Source organism: Crocuta crocuta, unplaced genomic scaffold, assembly GCF_008692635.1.
Source record: "Crocuta crocuta isolate KB4526 unplaced genomic scaffold, BGI_CrCroc_1.0 scaffold556, whole genome shotgun sequence".
Lineage (NCBI taxonomy): Eukaryota > Metazoa > Chordata > Mammalia > Carnivora > Hyaenidae > Crocuta > Crocuta crocuta.
In genome coordinates this window covers 2,242,500-2,262,719 of record NW_027527436.1, presented here as the reverse complement: position 1 = coordinate 2,262,719, position 20,220 = coordinate 2,242,500, and the positions used below count along the sequence as shown (strand labels likewise).

The 20,220-nt window shown below is 35.9% G+C and overlaps 1 protein-coding gene across 1 annotated transcript in view; it reads left to right on the top strand.

Moving 5' to 3' along the window:
* Positions 1-20,220, top strand: part of USH2A (usherin) — a 717,315-nt gene that overhangs the window by 584,944 nt on the left and 112,151 nt on the right. Inside the window, exons 58-59 of the mRNA XM_077759473.1 lie at positions 12,254-12,412; positions 13,847-14,009. Of these exons, the coding sequence (XP_077615599.1) occupies positions 12,254-12,412; positions 13,847-14,009 (322 nt within the window). The remainder of the gene's footprint in view (positions 1-12,253; positions 12,413-13,846; positions 14,010-20,220) is intronic.

Below are 20,220 nucleotides of genomic sequence, written 5' to 3'. Positions count from 1 at the left end.
AAAAACAGGTAATATAGTCAAGAAAGTAACATGCAGGCTTAATATATAAAATTTCAATTCTCATAAACCAAGATCCTTCTGATGTCCTAACCTAAGATCAAAAACAAAAGGGCCTTAATTTGGTCAAATTCACAGGAGAAAAATTATCAAGAGCTTTATAAGCAAAGAAAAATGTAAGCCTCTCCAAGATATTAAATATAAATGATTCCATCCACCTCTGTTTTAAAAAATAAATATACAACACATTAAATTAAACAAAACAGAAAAGAACAATCACTAGTGTCAACCTTTGTCATAAAGTGCTATACTCCTTATTTCAGTTTTAGGAGCACAGATCTTCTTGAATTCTACTCTTAATTTTGATGGAATAAAACACATACCTTCTGCTGTGGAAAATATACAAACTTGCATATCCCTTTACAGAATCAATTTCTCCATGTATGGAACAGCATTGCTATCTCGCCATCTTTTAGCATATTTCTCCTTGGCATCTTTACAATGCTGTGGTGATTTGTGCCATGAAGCAAAATGAGGCAGAAAAGAGCCAGTCTGAGACCGGATTTAGACTATTAACCAGAGATTTCTCAGACTTAGACCAGGGTCTTCTACAATCCAAGTTCTCAAGGAACAGTAACAGAAAGCCCAAGATGATAAGCAAAGTTAATGATTTCCTAGCCATGTGACCAGGAAGTTCCATGGGTTATCAGATCACTTGTCATTTTAACATTATTATACGTGTAAATTGCCATTGCTAATCTGAAGACTTGACACTCCGTAAGGATTTGAAGACGTCTTGCTTTTAAGACAACAGATGGGAGATGAAAGAGAAAACTGGGATTCACAGCCCAGTGGTTGCACCTGTGAGCTGACTTAACACAAGTCAGTCTTTCTCCCGGAGTCTCTGTTCTGTGCGTCTGTAAAATGGAGAGAGTGACAGCACCTACATGTGGGTTGTTGTAAAGATTACCGAAGGTAATTTATGTAATTGGCATATACTAACTCTGTAATATTCTACAAGTAGTGATGATTCTTCGGGGGAAATTATTTTTGTCTCCATCATTTATTCTGAAAATGTATTTGCTCCAGCATTTGCTAGGCTCCAAGGTCCCTGTCTTCAAAATGGTAAAACAGTGCACTGCAGGATTGTGTTTGTAAATTTTTAAGACTTCGCTCAAATTTCCCTGCATTTTGTCGTTTTTCCTTTGAGTTCAACAATCATATTTTCATGCTTAGGGTATAATGTTTCCACTTAGAAAAGAATTGTTGTGGAATTAAACACAACTTCTGCTTTTTTAATGTAACCTTAACCCTTGTCTACCTTAGCCTTTGTAGAAATTGTTCAGTCTAGTGCAGCCTAGGGGATATTGTTGAAATGCTTCACACACTAACTCTGACCATGTAACCAATGGTTAATAAATCTATAATATCCAGACCTGTCAATCTTTTAGTTTCAGATGCACAAAACCCATTACAGAAACCCCGTAATATATGGAAAGATTAAAATCTTAAATTAAACTTTTTTCCTGGTGCCTAGAAGGATTTTGAACTCAGTAAATAGGCAGATGATTTTGACTTGTGTATAATCTACAGTTGATTTTACTGGAAAGTACCTCATGCTGTGTTTTGATTTGGATAATAAAAACATTTTTCCATTCCTGAATAGTCACAAGTATATGTTTTAAACAGAAAGAAAACAAACCTGTTATAACCAGAGGTTGTTTATTTGCTCACAATCAAGAGCTTTCTGGGTATTTGCCATAACCCCCTGCCATTACAAACTGATGGCACCACAAGCAAAGCTCAAAAAATGGGCCAAACATTCCATCCCTATACTTCCTAAACTTGAATGAACATTAGAATCACCTGGAAAACTTGTGCAAAGACTGATTCTCAGCCCCAAGTTTCCTGAATAAAAATCTCTGGGGATGGACTTAAGAAATCTAAATTGTTTTGGGGAGTGCCTGGGTGGCTCAGTTGGCTAAGTGTCCAACTTCGGCTCAGGTCATGATCTCACAGTCTGTGGATTCAGCTGACACAGTCTGTGTCAGCTGTGCTGACAGCTCAGAGCCTGGAGCCTGCTTCAGATTCTGTGCCTCCCTCTCTCTCTGCCCCTCCCACACTCACTCTCTGTCTCTGTCTCTCAAAATAAAGACATAAAAATTTTTTTTAAAAAAAGAAATCTAGATTTTTTAAGTTCCCTCTATGATTTTGATGTAGTAATCATGAATCATACACCAAGCACAAGTGGTCAGTTACAATATTTCTTTGAAAACATGAATCAAACCACTTTCTGTTGAATGTCCAAACCCAAAATGGTGATTCAATTTACTGGATTTTTTTTTACATGCATTTTGCTTTGTGGTCAGTGTGAATAGAATGACTTTATACAGTTAAGTTGCTGGGGGAAAAATGTCTATGTGGCTACTTGGCAACAGAAAATTACCTAGGCAATTAGGTGGGCTTTCAGCTTATAAATTATTATTTCACTGATATTTACAAATTAAGTCTTAATACATGTTTATAAATCTTACTGGAAAAGGAAGTGAGGCCCCTGAAATGTGTGATAATATTCAGGGGATGCATAATTGTAATACTATTGACAAATATCATTTATATGCATAATACCACTTGTTTATATTTGCCATTTATTAAATGTCTAGTATATGCCAAACACTTTGATAAGCACTTTCATTGCTTTACCTCAGTTAATACTCATGCAAACTCTAGGCAGCAAGTAATATCATTATCTCTATATTAAGATAAGAAATTTGAATCTCAAAGGAGTGATATGATATACTCAAGGTTACACAGCTGAGCCAAGATTCAAATTCAGGTCTGTTTTCTACTATTGCCTTGTGAAAGCAGTCTCTGCATGTCTTTGGCGTAACTCTTATCCAAGTCAAGCTTTTTATTTATTACCCAACGTCTTTCAGGCTCAGGACACAGCAACTATGCTTTTTCAAATAGTAGTCCAGAGGGCCAAGAAACAGAGCTAGGTATTGGCGAAAACCCATTGATTGTGGAAGAACGTTTTTGGTTAGGCATGTCAAGATCAGAAGAATTAATTGTGGAAATTGGCAAACTCCTGAAGGGAAAATAGCTAGCAATGGTTTTCTCCTGTGGCATGAAGGAGCTAGTAACCAGAAGGCTTTGCCTATCAATCCAAAAGTCCAGAGAAAATAGACATGACTTAACAAAGCCAGATTCCAAGAGCAGAAAGATTTTAATTGGGTGGGAGAGGGAGTCATTTCTCAAATGTCCACAAAAAGAATATTCAAATACTATTTTAAAGCCTTGGTAGACATTCTCTTACCTACCAGATAAACCCTGGTTCCCTTTCACTCATTTACTTGATAAATGTCAGTAGTAAGATTATCAAAACACTTCAGTTTCAACCCCTAGAAAATCAAGATTTCTACTCTTTTGTATATCATTTGTACCTCTAAATCAGATGATGCACAAAGAGCATATCTTTATAAAATGTTTGCTGAATTAATGTAAGAACAAAGTAGTGAGTAAGCGTCTAATATTTGTCATTCAGGAAAGTATAAGTAAATTTTGGACTTTCTGCTGCTTAAAATTATTCAAACACTTGATTTCCCTTAGAAGCCTATCCCTCCCTCCACAGTAACTCTACCTTAAACACACATGCACATGCACAAATACATATTTGTATATTCATACATACACACACAAATACACATTTCTCCTTTACAGACAAACAGTACACATACACATATTTTCCAAATGCTGTATGTCATCTTACGAATGCCTATTTTCTTTTCACTTATTTCTGAAAAAGAAATACTACTTTCTAGGTGGAATAGGTTCAACAATTTAATTTCTCTGGGGCCTTGGGCTAGTTGCACAGTGTCTCTGAACTTCAAGTTTCTCATCTGTGAAAGGGGATATTAAGTGCCTATCTTGCGCTGCTGTTATGCAGAATCAGTGAGAGAGCATGGAAAGCATTCAGTGAGCACTGCCTGAATGCTGGCTATTATTATTCAAACTACAGACATCAGCTAGACTACTTTATTCCTAACTATTCCTTCTCACCTTTTAGCAGCTCCTAACCTCAGGTCAGGACTTACATATTCATACTAAATAGAGCAAAGGATAAATGTTCAACTTATAGGTAAAAGATTATAGAAAATGAAGAAGCAAATATTTCATGGAACATAAAAGGTTTACTCAGAAAAAGATGTATTCCTGCTGATTCAGAAACCAAATACTCAAAATTATTTAAACTCTGAAGGTAATAATGACTCTTTCTAATTTATCAAAGTGATGACTATATTTTGAACTATTCTAGCTCTTCACCATGTTCTAATCAACAGTGTCACCACATTCAACACACTTTTCTCACTAAAGATTGTGAGTTATTTGGGTTTAATGCATAATATCAAAATACTGGTTCTTGTCCATTAACATTTATCTCTTAGTCCATTAAAGGAAAGAATTAGCGGGGCACCTGGGTGGCTCAGTAGGTTAAGCCTCCGACTTCAGCTAAGGTCATGATCTCACGGTTCGTGGGTTCGAGCCCCACGTCTGGCTCTGTGCTGACAGCCAGCTCAGAGCCTGGGCCCTGTTTCAGATTCTGTATCTCCCTCTCTTTCTGACCCTCCCCTGATCACTCTGTCTCATACTCTCTCAGAAATAAATAAAAACATTAAAAAAATTTTTAATAAAAAAGAAAAGAATTAGCAACAATTCTTATATGTGAAACCATTTCAATTAATATTAGAAATGTTAGAAATAAAAATATGTATTGGTTAGGAATAAAAATGCTTTTTATTAACAAAGTTTTGTTTAAAGGGGATTTAGCCACAATACAGACTATCTCCAGTCAGTAGGCATCTTGGTGGTCAGCTAGCTGATCAACTGCAGTGTATTAGATCAGTTACTATCCATTTAAAGTCAAAATAGGCATTAAACCTTCTACAAAATTTACATTACATTAATTGGGATCATTCAACAATAAGAATTGTTTCAATTTTCTTTTAAGTTTAAAACCCAAGCTGAATTTCGGAAGAAAGTGTAAAACTCATTTCAATAATTTATGTTTTATTTAGCATAGTAATAAATCTTTTTTCTGCTGTATTGAATAGAATTGACAAATGAAATTATAATATATCTTAAAAGTACAATATGATAATTTGACATATATACATTGTGAAAGGATTCCCACCATTGAGTTAATTAATGCAACCATCATCTCACATTTTTATATTTTGTCTTTTTGGTGAGAACACAGTTCTATTCTCTTAGCAAATTTCAACCATATAATACTGTATTATCAACTATAGTTACCATGTTATAGCTTAGATCCTCTAACCTTATTCATCTTAAAATTGAAAGTTTGTCCTCTTTTACCAACTTTTCCCTATTTCCGCCGTTCTCCAGCCCCTGGAATCTGCCATTCTATTCTGTTTCTAGGAGTTTGATTTATTTTTTTTTAAGATTCCACACCTAAGTGATACCATAAAGTTATTGTATTTATTTGGCCATTTCACTTAGCATAATGCCTTCCAGCTTTATCCATGTTATCAGAAATGGCAGTATTTTCATCTTTTTTAAGGCTGAATAATATTCCATTGTATATATATTACATTTTCTTTATCCATCTATCCACTGATAGATACTTCGGTTGTTTCCATATCTTGGCTATTGTGAATAATGTTGCAATGAACATGAGAGTATAGATAGCCCTCTGAGATAATGATCTCATTTCCTTTGGATCTATACTCAGAAGTGGGATTTCTGGATCAGATTAGTTCTATTTTTAATCTCTTGAGGAACCTCTTTACTGTTTTCCATAGTAAACTGAAAATATGAGTTTACATTCCTACCAACAATGTACAGACCTTCCTTTTACTTTGCATCCTCACCAGCATTTGTTATCTCTTGTCTTTTTGATAATACTCCTTCTAACAGGTATGAGATGATATCTCATTGCGGTTTTTGATTTGCATTTCTCTGATGATTAAGGATGTTGAGCACATTTTCATGCTCCTGTTGGTCATTTGTCTGTCTTCTTTGGAAAAAGTGTCTATTCATATCCTTTGTCCATTTTTTAACTGGGTCATTTGTTTTTTGCTATTGGATTGTATGAGTTCCTTATATATTTTGGATATTAGCCCCTTATTAGATAAATGGCTTGCAAATACCTTCTCCCCTTCCATAGGTTTACTTTTCATTTTGTTGATGGTATTCTTGCTGTGCAGAAGCCTTTTAGTTGATGTGTCAAACTTGTCAAGGTTTTTTATTTTGTTGCCTTTGCTTTTGTTGTTTAATGAATTTCTTTACTGAATTCTAGTATGTAGTAGACATTTTTCTAAGAGATTTACGTGTTTCTCATTTAATGATTTTAACAACCTATTATAGTATATCCTATTGTTTTTCCCATTTTACTAATGAGAACATGTCAATTTAGATAAGACTAAGTTACTTTTGTCTAGGGTATTTAACACAGAGGTGTTAGAGCCAACTCAAAATGGATCTGACTCCAAATTCTATAGTCAAAATCACTGTGCTGTATTTCCTCACTATTTTTCTACATAAACAGTGCACCGTGCAGGAAGCAAACGATTTTTTCCTAAGTTCTAATATGATCTAGTTCAAAAGCTAAAAAATAACTTTGCTATAAATATAGCAAATATGAATGAGGACAAGTAATTCAAGAGCAGCCCATCCAGTAACCCAGTAGGATTGTTTTATTTGTAGCTTAAAACTCTATGAGATATAATTCACTAGCCTTTAGGTGTATTGATTCATCTGTTCATTTTAATGAACATAAAAACATTTGCTGAGCCCCACTCAGGAGCAAGGCATAATGCTAGACACCCCAAGAGCTATAAAGAAGAGTGAGACATTGTCCTTCCTGTCTTGAACCCTACTATCTATTAGGGTAGGAGAGCATAAAATGATAACTATTATACAAACTTAGGTAAAATTTCCATATATTGGAATGGATGTATGTTTAAGAGAGTCTGGTTTCACTTCCACACTTCCAAAAGGGCATAACGAAAATATGTCAATGTATACAAGGAAGAATTGAGGAGGATTTGTTCAGAGCATTGCATTAAGTGCAACCAGTGTTTTGAAGGAAACGCAGCTATCAAACCGAATTAATAGTTTTCCTCTTAGAATTGTTCCTGCTCCAGCTCCTAAAAAAAGATTTTAAAAAAGCATTATTTGATTGACTTGTCCCATTGTAAAGTATGCACCTGCTGTGAAATGAAGCCATGGAGAAAAAAAAAAAGTTGAATAATTTAACTTTTTTATTTGTAAAGATAATCAGGGTTTTTCTGATTACATCTTAACTTCATAAATGTTAAATAACCTATCAGCATCTAGTTGTTGTAAATTATGAAAAGGAGCATTGCAAGGAATATTAACCAACGAAATCCTTGTTCTTTAGTGAACAAGAAAATGTGTTATGGCAGCTTGTCATTGTGCGACTGGTAACTTTGACACCAAATAACAAAACTGCCATTTGCACTTAGGGTAAATTGGTTCACTTGAGCTTCCACTGCTCCTCTTGCTCTGACATAAATTTATGAACTCGGGAACTAACCAAGTCGTGTGGCTTCCCAGCTGACTTTAACAAATATGCCCATTTCATTTCATTTAGTCATCAGAATACCAGGGGGCTAGGTCGTTTCAGACTCATTGCAGATGGTATAGGCTTTGCGGGAACACAGGAGGCTCATGTCACAGTCCTGTAAATTATGACAGTGGAGGGTCCCTCTTTCCTAAATACATGTCAGTGTTTGACATGCTCACAGCTTCAAGGAGCATTTTCTGTTTCAACACCCCATAGGTATATGTAAAGGACATTTATTTCCAATTAACCAAGACATGAAAAATACAGTTTCCAGGTTCACACCTTGACTAGCCATGTTTAAACCTAGATCAAGGTTATGTCTATATTTGAAATGTAGCAGCAGGACAGTTGTGTTCCCTGTTCCCCTGGGAGTTCTGTCCTTCTAAGCAGAGAAGTTACTGGAAGCAGACCAGTAGGTACTGACCAAAGACTGTGACAATGTCAGATGAATTGAAGGGAAGACTACTCTAAATTACTGCTAGAATTGAAAAGTAAAATATCTTCATAGGAATACAGCTGCATCATATCCAAGTATTCATAAAAACCAAAACTAGATAAAATATTGTTTTAATGATATTTAATTGAAAGAATGTAACATTTATTTGTAATTGGAAGAGACACAATATAAAAGGTGGGTTCAGAGTGTTTGAGGGTACATAAAACTTTGAGAGTCATAGTTGGGGGTTTCGTTTTGCATGCTGTTCCATTTCACTTTGTTTTGCTGAGATGTCTGCCATTCATTCAGCACTTTCTATGCTGCAGGAATGTGCTAAAATGTTTTACATGCATTTTCTACTTTAATCCTTATCGCTCTTTATGAGATGGCTGTTAGTATCATCATTTTACAGATGAAGAGACTGGTGTTCATAGAAGTTATGTACCTTACTAGAAACAAATAAGGGCAGAGGATGGATTTGATCTGTCTGGCTCCATTCTGTGGTGTGTCTAGTTCAACAAGAACGATGGAGTATTTTTCAAATGTGTGTGTGTCCAACTTCTCTACAAGATCCACCCTGGGAACAGAGAAGAAAGAATGAACATGAAATCCCAGTAGGTCTAGAAACAGCCTAAAGCAGCTACCCTAAGCTTGCAATTTCTTCAAGTGCAAGGTCTTGCTTTCTATCTTAAAGACTCATACAAATTTGCCATTGTATTCCAATGTGTTTGTCTTCAGCCAAAAATTAGTGTGTTTTATAATTTATCATTAGGGGAAATTATTTTTACTAATCTCTTTGGGTAAAGAGCAATATGCTGTTATATTTCAGGATATTAGTTGCTCTGGAGAAAACTGACCCTAAAAATAGGTTCACTGTCCAGGCAATTCTTTCTGTCTTCATTTTATTATAAATATGTGGATACAAACAGCAACCATTTTTCCCCACTGCTTTACAGACTATATCAGGGTACAATAAGGAGAAACGCCCAGGACATGAGGTGGAATACTGTGACATTCTGAATACTCTGGATGGAAATTTCCATAAACATATCTTCCTGCTGAGATGTCAACCTGCAAACTGAGAAAGTCCCTGATCCACTCTTCAATTTCTTTTCCCACCTTGAACAACAATCTCCCATGAAATTTTCAGTGGGGGAGAAAGCCTAATTATAGTGTTCTTTATTCTACCTCTATCTAATACAGTACATAGGTTTTCCTTCCCCATTAATGAACTGAGAGTCTCAAAAGGTCTTTATAATCAACTCTCCTCATCCACCTCTCAAACTTCATCTTAATTATAGTGGTCTTGTTGGGAGCAGTAAAACCATTCCCAGTTTTGGTTTATAGTTCAGAATTAGGCCTCAAGAATCTTTTCTAAATAAACCCATTATGTGTATTCAATATGTCATTAAAGAGAAAAATAAATTCATTTAAATTTTCTAGCCATTAATCTTTGTCATGACATATTTTTTCCTCATGGAAAACAATATCATAGAAATGTCTATTACCTGAGATTCAGCAACAATGTGGACCCAGCCTAATTTTAAACCTGTATCTATAGAAGATTACCCATGGTGAGTTCATTTTAAAGCAATAGTGAACAACTAAAATTAGGTTCTGTTTTGATCACATCATGGATAGGACTTGTACCTGTTCAACACACTGATTTTGTCAGCATAAACTTTTTCTGCTGTCATATGGTTAGTTCTCAGGTAACTTTAGAATTAAAACAACTGACTAGTAAAAATTCTAATGACTCAATAACCCTATAATGTTCTAGTTTGGGTCTTTTTAGAAAGAAAAATCCATACCAAATTTTTGTGAACAAGGAAGAGTAGGATTCTGCTGGTTTCTGTTGCCCAGGAAGGGGGACCACACATTTCCCAAATTTTACAGGTTAAACTGATATGTCAGGAAGAGGTACCGTGTTTGTCTTTGTCTTGAAAATACTTCAACAGAAGTCCACAAACATCCAGGGTATGTGTATTTCAGTTTCAGAAACCTGCCCTTCAGAACTTTAAATATTCACCTATAATTTTGTTCCATTAGTGAGGATTTTAAGGTTTTTTTTTTTTTTTTTAATTTCTAGAGAGAGAGAGGGAGCGTGAGCAGGGGAGGGTCAGAGAGAGAGGGAGTCACAGACTGAAACAGGCTCCAGGCTCTGAGCTGGCAGTCAGCACAGAGCCCGACGCGGGGCTCGAACCCACGAACCGTGAGATCATGACCTAAGCGAAAGTCGGACGCTTAACCGACTAAGCCACCCAGGCGCCCCGGCCATTAGTGAGGATTTTAATTTTTCCATCACTTTGTTTTTCCCTGCCTGGAATCAGTGTTGAATGCCTGTTCTTCCTGGCTACCTATGTTATCTCAAAATTATCCTCTCCTTTTCCCCCCAGTTGTCATAATTCAAATCTCCATTACCAAGAAAGAGCATGAATAGAGATAAGCTTTGGTATCAGATGGGCCTGACATCGAGTGTGACTACCCCAATTAATCAATATGCAATCTGGAACATGTTTCTTAACTCCCCCAAGCCTGGTTTTCTCATCTTTAAAGAAAAGTAATATAGATTACAGATTAATTTATAATATTATCCTGATATTTCATTTCATTCATTCATTCAATCAATCAACCAACCAACATTTATTGAGCTGCAACTTTGGGCTAAAATCTAGGCATTGGAACTACACTGGGGAGGAGAACAGAGTCCCTGACTTTATGAAGTTGACATTCTGACAGTATTAGGTAATGTATGCCATCCTGCATAAAACTGGATTGCAATGAGATGGCTCTTCCTGTTTGGGTTATTGCTGCAACTGAGTAAGGAAAGCAAGGTCTACTCTAAGAATCTTGCCCTAAGGGTTTACTCTAAGCCATGTGGCATAGGGATACAGAAAGGAAACCCAAGAAGAATAGGTTTGGGAGTGGAGAATACAGTGATTCTGCTTTGGACCTGTTGAAGTTGAGGACTCTGTAACGTAGGCTGTTAAAAATAGAAGTCTGGAATCCAAGAGAGATGTAAAGCTGGAGATAGAATTTAAGAATCAATAATAGAACAGCAATAATTTAAGCTATTAGAACAAATGCAATAGATAATTTAACTAGGATAAACCAATTTAGAACAAAAAATCTTGGTTTGGGTTCAGCCCAATCTAGTACCTTTCCAAAGGAAACAACTGATCAGTCCTGACTATAATGTATAAACCCTTCAGAGACTCCTTATTTTCATCCATCCTGCACAAAACTCTGAGAACATCTCTGGCTTATACTGGCTCTTCCACTCCTTACACATTGCGGCTATATCTACAAAAACCAAACCTTTGTTTTATTTTTTTAGAACTCATTTCTCAAGGGTTATTGAATCCTGTAGATTTCATTGTTCCTATAGCCAAGAGAAATGTATTTAAGCACTACAAAGGTAAATAATTAAACCCACAAATGTTATAAGCTATCAGATCGATGAGAAAGCCTAGTGAGAAATCCTCTTTCATTCTTTATTCAAGGCCCATATACTCTCCTTGAAAAAAAAAAATGTCCATGTTGTTCATGACCAAATAACACTTACAGGAATTTAATTATATGACTAGATTTGAAGAGGATAAGCTGACAAGACCTTCTTTCTTTAGGAAGCATTGTGAAAAATGACAGTTTTTGAACCCAAATTTCATATGTATTTAGGTCCATAAGTCTCCCTGACAGAGTGGACTGTCCTGATTCAATAATTAATGCACTGGGAATTCTCTCGGTAGACTATGATTTGGATACTTTATGGGCTATTATGTCAAGGATCTGTGTCAGACTGGATGCATACACAATGCCTACAGAAAAATTATTGTCACAAGCAAAACTGGTGGGGTTTTTTTTTAACGTACTTTAAGAGTAAGTAAGCCTAGCAAAAATATATGACACCATTTCTAATTGCCCTGTATTTTTTAAGAAGTGGAACGTGCCTTTGTTTTTATTTGTCCATAGAGTATCCTTTTGAATAGAACTTAAATAGAATATATACTTCATTTGTTTTTGAAAATGGGTGATACACATCTTTTTTTACTTTTGGAATATACATTCATGCAATTGTTAATTGCTACATTAAGCAATAGTATGCCTTTAAGTTACAAAATTTTAAAGATAGCATTGTTTTTAAAAGACAAACATTTGTTGACCATTTTGTGTACCATACGTATGTATTTTCTCTTTCTCTCTCTTCGAAGGGATCCTTATCCGCCAAATGCCTGTGGAGTACAATGTCTTACTCAATGCTGGAAGTGTAGCACCTCTGACTGCCTCTGTGGGTCATCATCAATCCATCCTTCTGGAAAATTTGGCTCCATTCACACAATATGAGATAAGGATACAAGCATGTCAAAATGGTGAAAGTCTTTCAGACACTTGTCCTGGGCATTTATAAAAAGAAAGTATTTTATAAAAAAATCATTAAAAAGGAATAGATTCTCAATTCAAATACAAAGACTAACATTTCATTTCTTATTTGTACTGGACTGTTTACCCAGAAAAATCGGAGCCTGGCATTGAGTGAAGCATTATGCATTTCTGCACATTAAATCATGAATATTTAAATGTATTAAAATGGTGGTTTTGCAAAGTCTTGTTTTATAAGGCCCTAGATCACATAAGGAATCATTGATAATATAAAACAAAAGTATTATAAAATTTTCAAGAAAAGGTACTCAGTTTGATTTATTTAAGTTTTATGTGGGGGTGAGGGGAGGCATGATTTAGAAGTTGAGTTATACTCAAATGAATCTTATGTATTTATGGTGCTTCCCTGAGCCCTATCTCATGTATGCAGACTATCACCCTGAGTTCCATGGCATAGGCTAGTGGTGCCATCATCATCTATCTGAGCGGTGTTGAGGAAGAACTTCCCTCAGTCCCATCATCCATCCAAATGTTACATCATATGTTAATAAGAAAAGAAAGGATGTAACTCGTATTGGTATATAAAACATGTTGCTTCACCTTAAATTGAAGAAATGTCCCAATCTTATACTTGACATGTGGTAGGAACCCCTGTCTTACATGTGCTTAGGAACTTCTATTTCCAAATGAGTATCAGTTCCCATGGAGTTGGTTAGGGTGAGGGGTCTGCATTTGCTCTCCCTCATCTCCAAAATGGTGAGCCATTTTGCCCACTTTTCTCTACAAACCAGACAAGGCATTTCGTTTTAAAGGGTACTGCTTTCTCTGGTCCAGTCTTCAGCTAATCAACATGGAGATACTTTAAACCAGTGTTTCTTTATTTAAATGCAAAATCAACTTCTCTAAAATTATGCTATGGAGATACAATATTCTTCAAATTAATTGTTTGATTCCTGTGTGTTGGGAGATGGTAATTATTTCAAAACATTGACAAAAATATTATTAAGAATATACAAGATGTGCAAGTCACACACACGCACACACTTATGATACTCAACTATAATCACTTTCTGGCTAGAATGACTGTAATAAACTGGAGAAACCACAGTTCAGACAAGCATAAGTGTTCTTGCCTATGCCTCTATAAATTTGTGGTTACTTAATGGATTTTCCAAAAATGATTCTCTATTTAAATGTACATAAAACATATATATAATACAATATATACGTATAAGTATATTCAAAGTATATATTTATAGTACTAGTCTAAAATCTGTGTACATGTGTATATATTTCTATATATACACGTGTATATATATATATATATAAGCTAACATGAATTCTGTGATCTCCTTATCCTTCTAAATACATATGTACCTCTTTTCCTTGTTTGAAAAATTACTAAAGGACTCGATTTTTTCTAGGAAGTTGTGGAGTTAGCAGTGGGACGTTTGTCAAAACGTCTGAAGCAGCCCCAATGGAGCTAAATCCCCCGGTTCTCAAGGCACTGGGGTCAGCTTGCATAGAGGTTAAATGGATGCCACCTAAAAAGCCAAATGGAATCATCATCAACTACTTTCTTCACAGGTAACATGGACTATTATTATCATTTAAAATTATTTTAAAATTTGCACTATTCCAAGACTGCAAAATCAAATACATTTTCTATTTCTATAAGGGAATAAACAGGAAGTCATGTTATTGCAGTACCTACTAGGGTTTAAAATTGGTCCTGGAAGCTTGTACACATTATCCAAGGAAAAAGTCACAGCTACCATGTGACATTTTGGTTTGAGCCCTGCTTGAAGGATGAGACCTCTTAGTCCACATCAGCTTGATCTCTGATGAAGTCATAGGCAGACCTCTAGAGGCCCAGTGACCGGGAGAACATAATCTTCCCAGAGGAGGAACCATGTCTGCAATGAGAATTCTAATATTTTCCATCACCTCTTATGTGGAGCTTGGAAAAAAAATTAAGATTATTTATTTTGAGAGAGAGAGAGACAGACAGACAGACATAGAGTAGGAGTGAGGGAAGGGCAAGAGGGAGAGAGAGAATCCAAGCAGGCTCCATGCTGTCAACACAGAGCCCAATGTGGGGCTCAGACTCACCAACCATGAGATCATGACCAAGAGTCAAACACTTAACTGACTGAGCCATCCAGGCACGCTTGGAAAAAAAATTTTATCCTCAAAACAGGGTCTTGTCTACAGAAAGAATAACTCAGCTCCACGTATCCCCTTCTGTTGGAAATCTTTCCACTCAGCTGTCTAGATGATACTGGGCTGCTGTAGGTGGTAATGTAGCTTCTTTTCACCACAATGTGCAGGATTTATCAAACATATCCACTTAAAAAGACTAAAAAAAAAGGAAAGAGGAAGGGGCGGGTAAGAGAAGAGAGAGAGTAAGGAAGGAGAGATAGAGAGACCATAGGCAATCTGGTTTGAAGTGCGTTGCACTCCCTGGTGCAGTCTTCAATCAACACAGACCTAGTTTCAAGTTAAAGTTTCCTTTAAATAAATAATGCATAATGAGAAGAAGGAGAGGGGGAGAGGGAGAAATGAGAATGGGAAGGACAGGGGAGGGAGAGAGAGAAGGAGAGAGCAACCCCGAAGGAGGAAAAAAGAGAGGAGAGATGGCAAAAGTAAAACAGAAACAGAGTCAAAGAGACAAAGAACCTGTCTGTTGAGAGTTTGCTCTCTGTCTTTGTCCCTTCAGGCTGCTATAACAAAAATGGTATAAATTGGGTAGCTTATAAACACAAACATTTATTTCTCAAAGTTCTGGAAGCTGGGAAAATATAAAATCAAGGTGCTGACATATTTCATGTTTGGTGAGGGCCCACTTGCTGTTTCATAGACAGCTGTCATTTCACTGTGTCCTCACCAAGGTAGAAGCACCTAGGGAGCTCTGTGCATCTGTTTTATGAGGGCACTAACCCTACCATGAAGTTCCATCCAGTCACCTCCCAATTACCTCCCAAATGCCACATCTAATCTAGGGAGTTTGGAATCTGACATATGAATCGGGGGTGGAGAAGACACAGACCTCCACACCATAATAATCTAAGAAAAAGAAAAAACACTATGTAAGACAGATACCAGCAGACATAAAGGATCTGCAGATTGAAAACCCCTTCCAAGGGCACCTGGGGGCTCAGTCTGCTAAGCGTCCAACTTCAGCTCAGGTCATGATCTTGCAGTTCATGGGTTCAAGCCCCACATAGGGCTCTGTGCTGACAGCTCAGAGCCTAGAGCCTGCTTTGGATTCTGTGTCTCCCTCTCTCTCTGCCCCTCCCTGGCTCACACTCTGTCTCTTTCTCTCTCTCTCAAAAATAAAATTAAAAACCATTAAAATAATAATAATTAAGAAAAAGAAAACCCCTTCCAAAAGCAATTTACATTTACATGAGGCGAACAGAGAATAACACATTCTTTCTCAGACCCTCACGCCTACTCTAATATCATTCATTCCTGTCTCCAGTAGCCTCACATCTTCTCTTGTTTGGTCCTGTGCTCTGAATACATCGTGAAACTTAGTTTAGGATCCTCTTGCAACGTTAGATATTGAAACCCTTTGATACAGGTCACTCTTCAGTGATGAGTTAGGGTGTGTAGGAAAATTAGGAAAAGAATGTATTATGGCCTTTCTGGTTATGTAAATGACACTGCCCAAGATAAGCAAGCCAAATTTCTTCTCAGCAAACATTAATTTGAAGAATAATATTTCTGATTCAAATACACATGAACACGTAAAAAATGGCTAATGCGAATTTACATTTTACGCTAAGCACATTAGTGCAGGCTCTAAAATGCCCATCGTCTTGGAATAGTTTTCTTTCATCTACTTAATGCTAATTGTATGAGAAAAGCACATCAAATTCCTATTCTGAATAAAGGGAAATAAAGTATCTGTTATAGACCAGGACGTGGCTTCACTCTGTTGGTTTTGTAAATAAAGCTCATGATTACAGTGACTATTCCATGGCAGCCTTAGAAAGGGAAAACAGGAAATATAATGCAGAAAGCCCGCTTCAATGAAAAATACTGTAAATTGAATTTGACAGCATTTGATGGCATTTGATTATTCTAGTCACAGCCAAACAATGATATAAAGAGTAATATGAAACAGAATGTGTTACTGCCTAGCAGACTCAAAAGCAATAAACCTTCCTCCAATGTGACACAATCACTTCACAATCGTAATTGTAGCCTGTTTGATACCTCTGAGTACAGCAGAAGGGCACTGACTGACATAGATACATTTTGTTTTTTATTTAAAGTGAAATGAAAATGGCGCACTGGGGCTCCAGATACAATCGTTATATTCACCTACATAGGCATGAATCACTTGGCAGTTATTTCAGCTGAAGTTTAAATGTGCTTAGACAACAACAATATCAAATTTTTCTTAGATAGCTGCAAAAAAAAATCAGAAATTTGTAAGGACAGGAATAGAATGTAGACACATAGTTCTTTTTCATTCTGGGACTACATAGAGCCCCTTATATAGTTATAGCCACAAGCCTGCAGTATTTCTGGGGAGGTTATGACATGTAATTTCTGCTTCATCTTTTGCCTCCTCTTTCTTCTATCGCCACCAAAAGAAACACATTTAGCTCAAACCAAAGGCGGGGTTTGGCCTATGCAGATATTTTCATTAAATTGCAGGAAGCCAACTTGCCAATCTCATTTTGAAAATACTTGTCACTCTGCATTCTCCAACTCCCTAAAGCACTTCCCTTCAGTAATTTCCTTCTATTGTTTGGAGACCGCCTCTAGATATCATCCTATTAAAAAGTGTCTGCGCTAATAAAGGGATGTTGATGACTTGACAAAACAAAACAAAATAATCCAGGAAGGATATGATTATTAATGCAATTGCTTCCATTAAGTTTACCTGTTATTTTGCTTAGGCTACTTTGTTGACAAATGTGAGCTACAAAAGAGATTTCCCACGGTAGAGACAACATTAAAGTTAGTGTTTTTGCAAGTGTTATCTGTTTACTGATAGAATATAGACGAGGAGGCTATCTTGGACATTGCTTTCTCCTTATAGTACATTTGGATTGGATCATAAAAATTTTTCAGTATCCCCCTTTTACCTTATATTTATAACTTTGTGAATGGCAAAATCCATCTACAAAATTCAACTTCCATCTACAAAATCTACAAATTTTTTTTCTTTTCCATAGGACTCTTCAAAACACTTAATAAAATGATCTCCCACCAGGAGCTTCCATTTTAATAAAGACAAAATTGCATCAGGTTTATTCTCATAAATTGTTTCTTTAAATAAGTACAAAGATTGATCAATGCACAATAAGAAAAAGATATACAATATCTTCTTAACACTGTAAAAGTCAAAATGAATAATGAACACTCCTTCTGAGTATTTAAATAGTACAGTTTTGAAAGATAAACCTAAGATAGTTTGGATGGATGGATGATATGGAAGAATATTCCAAGCAGGGAACCAGAAATAATAATTTTCTATAATGGATAAGTAAACTGATTGAGTAAACTAAGAAAGAGGCTATTGACTTAAAAGTGAAGGGATTTTAATGCAATCAATTCATTTTGTGTGTAAAGATAGATTTGGAGATGGAAATAGATGATACATACATATATACATACACACACATACATGCACACATATATATGTTCATATGTACTGTGAGGTCTGAGCCCTGTTATGAAGAACTTTTACCATGTTAGGAGATATAAGTTAAACTAATCAAACAAACAGAAAAAGAGAAATACAATGTGAAAAAAATAAATATTTAGCAGAAAGTTTATAAAGGAGAAGATTCTTTTTGTCTGGTTAGGGAAGACTTTATTCATTCATGAACAAAGTTGATGTCACTGGGACTTGGCCTTACAATATAAAAATTTATGGGTTGCCTGGGTGGCTCAGCCGATTAAGCGTCCGACTCTTGATTTTGGCTCATTAATGATCTCACGATTAGTGAGTTCAAGCCCTGCATCAGGCTCTGTGCTTACAGAGCAAAGCCTGCTTGAGATCCTCTGTCTCCCTCTCTTTCTGCCTCTCTTCAGCACATACTCTCTCTGTCTCAATAAAAAATAAATAAACATTTTTTAAAAAATAAAAATTTAGTGATGATTATTAGAAATAGTTTGGTTAGGGGCGCCTGGGTGGCTTAGTCGGTTAAGCGTCCGACTTTCGCTTAGGTCATGACCTCGCGGTTCGTGGGTTCGAGCCCCGCGTCGGGCTCTGTGCTGACTGCCAGCTCAGAGCCTGGAGCCTGCTTCAGTCTGTGACTCCCTCTCTCTCTGACCCTCCCCTGCTCACGCTGTCTCTCTCTCTCTCTCTCTCCTAGAAATAAATAAAACATTAAAAAATTAAAAAAAAAAATAGTTTGGCTGGAAAAAAGTTTTAATGGGACAGAATACAAAGAAAATACAAAATATTATAATATTACAATTGTCTTTTCTTTATGACTTACCCAAGGCGTATAAAATTTCTATCAATAAAAGTAATTACTATTAATTTTACTATACATAATATTTCTGCTTTCTTTTTATAGTTTCTCTTACTTAAAGGGAACCATATTGTTTATGCTGTTCTGAAATTTTCTTTAGGGCATTTGCTGCGTGCGCGCGCGCGCACACACACACACACACTCATAACACACACACACACACACACACACACCTCATTTCTCTTAATGACTCAACTACATTTTGACCAATCCTCTACTGCTGGCAAGGTAGGTGATTTCCAAGTTTTCATTACAACAGCAATTTTCCAAAGAATGCCTGTGCAATAAGCATGTGAAGGATTATTCTTAGTACTAGAGGTGCAGGGTCAAATTTTGTACATTTAAAATTTTTAAAGATTGCTAAATTGTCTTCTAAAAATGGTATGTAAGGTTCTTAATTCTGAAAACTCCTGTCAGTAGTGGGTCTGATCAATTTTTCAAATCTTTGCCAGTTCAGTATTTTAAATGGCATATTATTACTGCTTCAATTAAAATTTTGGTCATTATAAGTGAAGTTGTTCATTTATTTTAAATGTTTACTTGCTATTTGTATATATATGTATTGTATATTATGTTCCCCTAGGCTATTGTCTTTTTTTGTTTCTCATTAATTTGTCTATGCTCTTTATATAGTAAAGAAATTCTCCCTTTAATGATCATATTAAAATAACACATCATTTATTTCTTTCAGCTATTTTATGGGTCCTACTCATTATATCTAAGTGTAGAGTTGATTTTGTTTTAAAAATGAGACAAGAAATTTATGCATTTGTTAAAAAGAACTATCTAGTTTGCCAACATTATTTTATAATTCACTGATTTGAACTGCCACCTATACAAAATTCCCTTCTATCATCTGGTCCATTTCAGGATTTTGTATTCTATTTCGTTTATAGTAGAGAAGATTTTAACAAGCAGAGCCTGATGGCAAAGATATCTCTTGTGAATAATATTAATAGAATGAACAAAATTCCCAAGGATGAAGGTATAATGTTCAAGTAATGGTCAGGCTTGGATGGAGCCTTTGTTATTTGTAGAGAAATTTTTGACANTATATATATATATATATATATATTTTTATTTGGAGGCAATGTAAGTCATTGCAAGTTTGGGGTAAAAGAGAGAAGCAATCTGATAAAGTAGACAGAGCATGGCATTGGTCAACAGAAAGAAGATATGGCTTCCAGGTCCTGGGTCCACCACTTACTAGTTATGTGACCTTGGGCATGTCACTGTATTCCCCAAGTTTCATTTTTATGTAAAATTAGGTTAATAAACATAGAAAATAACCTCTT